This window comes from Neocloeon triangulifer, unplaced genomic scaffold (assembly GCF_031216515.1).
Source record: "Neocloeon triangulifer isolate White Clay Creek 2 clone unplaced genomic scaffold, ASM3121651v1 ptg000003l, whole genome shotgun sequence".
In the NCBI taxonomy this organism is placed as follows: domain Eukaryota; kingdom Metazoa; phylum Arthropoda; class Insecta; order Ephemeroptera; family Baetidae; genus Neocloeon; species Neocloeon triangulifer.
In genome coordinates, this window is record NW_026775546.1 from 7,932,188 (window position 1) to 7,936,286 (window position 4,099).

At 36.3% G+C, this 4,099-nt stretch overlaps 1 protein-coding gene across 1 annotated transcript; it reads right to left on the bottom strand.

The window, feature by feature from the left end:
* Positions 1 to 1,058: 1,058 nt before the first annotated feature.
* LOC132192726 (uncharacterized) lies at positions 1,059 to 3,324 on the bottom strand. The gene is made up of 3 exons (XM_059612815.1): positions 3,113 to 3,324; positions 2,311 to 2,584; positions 1,059 to 1,648 (listed from the first exon to the last, which is right to left on the bottom strand). The coding sequence occupies exons 1-3, from the start codon at positions 3,305 to 3,307 to the stop codon at positions 1,302 to 1,304; spliced, it is 816 nt and encodes a 271-aa protein (XP_059468798.1). The 5' UTR covers positions 3,308 to 3,324; the 3' UTR covers positions 1,059 to 1,301.
* Positions 3,325 to 4,099: the final 775 nt, after the last annotated feature.

Genomic DNA, 4,099 nt, shown 5'->3' on the forward strand with positions numbered 1-4,099 from the left:
GCACTGCTGAAAAACGGGATTTTAATTTTTACTTTGAAATTTCGTAAGTTGTAATTAAAAACCGATTTAAATAGTGGCTTCTTTTTGCTAAATGCGTACCAGCAAAAAAAAAAAAAAACGGGTCATTAGAAGTAAAATTGATGAAAGGATTTGGTGTTTAACGAAAAATTTGTGTGCATCGCACTAGCGCTCATTGTTTCTATTCCGCTCTCACGCGCGCCGGCAGAGGATTATTTTTGCGTGCTCAATGAGCGTGAAAACGAATGCGTTTTCAAGATCGTGAATCAACAGGCCTATGACATTCATTGCGGAATAGAATGCGCTGATTAGCTAGAAGCAGCATCTTTTTTAAATTTAATTAATATTTTTAGATGAAATATTTTTCAATCAGTTTTCAATGTTGTTAAAAAAAATAGCTGCATAATAAAAAAAAATAGAACAATTGCAAAAATATATTGTGTCAAAAAAATGAAGAATAATGGAAAAGATGAAAAGATTCAGTGCTAAAAAAAATGAAATATTTTTTTTAATACCGAATTGGCAGAATTCTTTAAAGGAGCACAATACAAGGAATATAATGAATAACAATGATCAAATTTTGCTGAAATCTACCCACTTAATTAATACCAGTGGGTTAAAGATTAATATTTGAAAGCTTTGAAACGAACCATAGTAGCTCTTAAATCGAAGGTAATTAGAAAAAATTATTTAAATGTGGTATTTTTGCAGCTATTTAGAAGTTAATTTGTGCCTTTCTTGATTACACAAGTAAAAATTTCTCCAAATTTGAACTGTGCAATTTTTTAAGAATTGTGGATGAAGATTTTCATTTTTAACTATTCAGGGGGGTTATCAGATATTTAATGAAATTCAAATCTATTTTGAACCAAACTCAGAGCACAAAATCGGTCCATCTTTGAGTACTTTACACTCTTTTTTAGGAGTCAAGATGTTAATTGAAAAAGCTTTTCACTATTTACAGAAAATAAGCCAAAATGTGCTAATAGTTGAAATTTGTGGCTCACATAATTAGATTTGATTAAAAATTTGGATTTTCTTTGAAAAACAATAATTTATTTCAATAAATTATTCAACAAATAAATAAATAATGCAATAAATTAAAATAGTCACAAGTCAGCAAGAGCAGTCGAAGTCGGCAAAGAAAAAACTGGCGATAGGGAAAAATTAGGAAAAAGAATAGATCGTTGGAAAAAAATCACAGACAAAGAAAAAGTCGCACAGTTACAGAAGTCACTAAGTCAGAAAGTGTCAGTTTTTTGGTAAGAAATTTAAAAAAAAAATCAGCGCTGTCCAGCGTAGGCCATTTCGTGGGCAGCGTCCAGGCTCCTCCTGTGGCCGTAGCTGCTGCCACCGCCATAGCCGTGTCCATGTTCGTGCTCGCTGGAGTGACTCTGCGAGTGCGAGTAGACGGGTTTGGAAACAATCTCGTAGGTCACCGACTTGCCGCCCCCGGAGGCCAGCGACTTGAGGCCGACGATGGCGGACAGCATCATGGCCAGCATGCCGATCATCAGGGCCTTGCCGGCGAGGGCGGCGATGGCACCGAAGCCCAGGGCGCCCAGGGTTGCCTTCATCATCATCAGGCCCATCAGCAGGGCGCCGCCTCCCTTCTTGTCCTTGCCACGACCTAAATAGATTCACTTGTCAGATCAAATGTTCCATGCGTGACGAATTTTAAAGTGTGAAATTCTGCAATTCCGAGACGCTTTGTTTCCAGCGCGAATTGTTTTCCCACGGATAAAATTGATTTATATAAAAAAAATATATAAATGAATCGCTTGAATTAAAAGACTCTGATGTCAAGAAATTCTAAATAAAAATATACTCTAAGGATTTATCTGGATTGTAAATTAAAAAAGTAATATTTTGTCAATTTTTATAAAGTAGATTTTGCTAAGTTGCTGCTTAAAGAAACTAATTATGAAGAGAGTACTTCAAAAAAATTCATTTAAAGTTTTTGTGAAGCTCGTTATTTTCCATTAATATATTTAAAAAATTGATCATTAAATTTAAATTCAACTGTAGATTAAAAAACAAAAAGAAGATTTTTAATAATTAATCCCTTTACTTCAACAATTCAATGCTCCCGCCCTCAACTATTAATTATTTTTCAACATGTTAAATGTTTTGCAAAAATTTTAACAAAAAAAATCTAAAAAAAAATAATTTTAGTTATATAATATTGTGAATTAAATTAAAAAAATCACGATAATATTCATCAACGTAATCAATATTAAAATAATTTTAGATGTAACTTTGAAATATTTTCAAGAATTATTTTGGTCTCACCAGACTGGACAGCGAGGAAGGAGTACTTTTCAGCGGCGTCCTGTCCCGCCTTCCTGATTTTGGCCAAGGTGGCGTCGTCGAAGAGTCGGACGCTGATGGCGTGGGTATCCAGGTAGCGGGACATGCGGTCCATCAGCAGACCATCCAGACGGCCCTCGGCGACTTCGGCGTCCTGCGCCACAGCTTCCATCACAGAGTCCATTGAGTCCGATCCTGCAGACCGGCCTTCAGAGTCCGCTCCGTCCTGACGCACCATGCTGACGCTCGGAAGGAGCTGCGTGAATAATTTTTCCCATCAAAAAAATTGCAATAGAGAAATAACAGAAAATTAAAACGATGTACTCTTTCTAGGAATAAATAATGAAAAAATAATTATTTTTGAAAGATCTTTACTTTAAAACTTGGTAAATTATTGTAGGTATCTGATTTGGATAAAATTATTTATGAACAAGTTAAGTTGAGCTTGGCCATCTGAAAACGGTTTGCGGACTGATTTACCCCCACCCTGATCATGCAAATTATCAAAATAAGCACAATAACTTTGGATGAGATGGTCAGATTTTTGTACTTCAAAGAACATAGATCTATACCAAATTAAAATAAATAGTTTTTCATAGAAATTCTAAATATATGAATGTTTTTAAAACTTATTCAGCAAATATTTAAAAAATATTAAACTGTAAATCTATGATTATTTAAATGCACAGTGCCCTGAAAATCAAAATTGCCCTTCTAGTTCTCTTTAAGATTTAAAGGAAGTTTTTTTAAACAAAATGTTTTTCCACTCTCGTCATTATTGTACCTGGTAAGAGTCCTGTTCGCCGATTCTATCAACAAAAGAGACGAGGTCCATCTTCAAGCAGGAGGCGGTGTACGAGTGCGTGCAGCGTTTGTGGAGGGCCTTCTGCACAATCATGCTGGCGGGGTCTTCGAAGGCCTGGACTTGGGCGCCGACGAGGGCCAACACGGTGAGGAACAGAGCTGCTGTGGTGGCCATGGTTGGTTGGGAGACGGTGAGCGGCGAATGATGGCAGGCCCTCGGCGACGGTGCTTTTTAAAGGGTGGACAATAGACGCGGACAGGCGTATCGAGTGCAGTTAGTGGAGCGTGACCCACCCGCCCGCCCGCCGGTCCTCCTCTACACCATCGCTGGACACTCTCCTATTTCATTAGCGAGACAGAAAAACTACGACGACGTTTTTCGCCGCGACGAAATCGAAATGTAAAAAATCACACGCCGCTTTTCGTTCCAATGACACGCACTTCAGGCCGACAGATGAATGAGCTTTATTTATAGTTATTTTTTTTTTTAATCCGCAAAAAAGGATATGTGATAAACAGGATGTTCAAAAATAAAACTGTCAATCCTGTAATCATTAAGATATTTGATAATAAATTAGTATGTAAATTATAAAACTTAATCTAGATCTTTAAAAGACATATTATAATGCTTTTTTTGGATTTCTCATGCAAGCGCCAAAATTCTATAATAATATCACGATCATCTTAAATTTTTCATTTCCATAATTTATTATTATTATTTTAATTTTAATTATACTAAAAAAGAATTTAATTTTTAAGCCTTCCAATATAATTTTCATTTCAATCTTCTCCTCTTGTTTGAAAGACACATTTATGACAATTGTGCGTCCTTTTCGGATTTCCCACATAAAAATCGCTGGTCATCGCATTCATGTTTATGGAGAGCAAGCAACTGCTTCTGTGCCTCTTTCTTTTGGTAAGTAGTGCGGCGATGGTCCTCTGGATGAAATGCTCACACAAAAAGTGA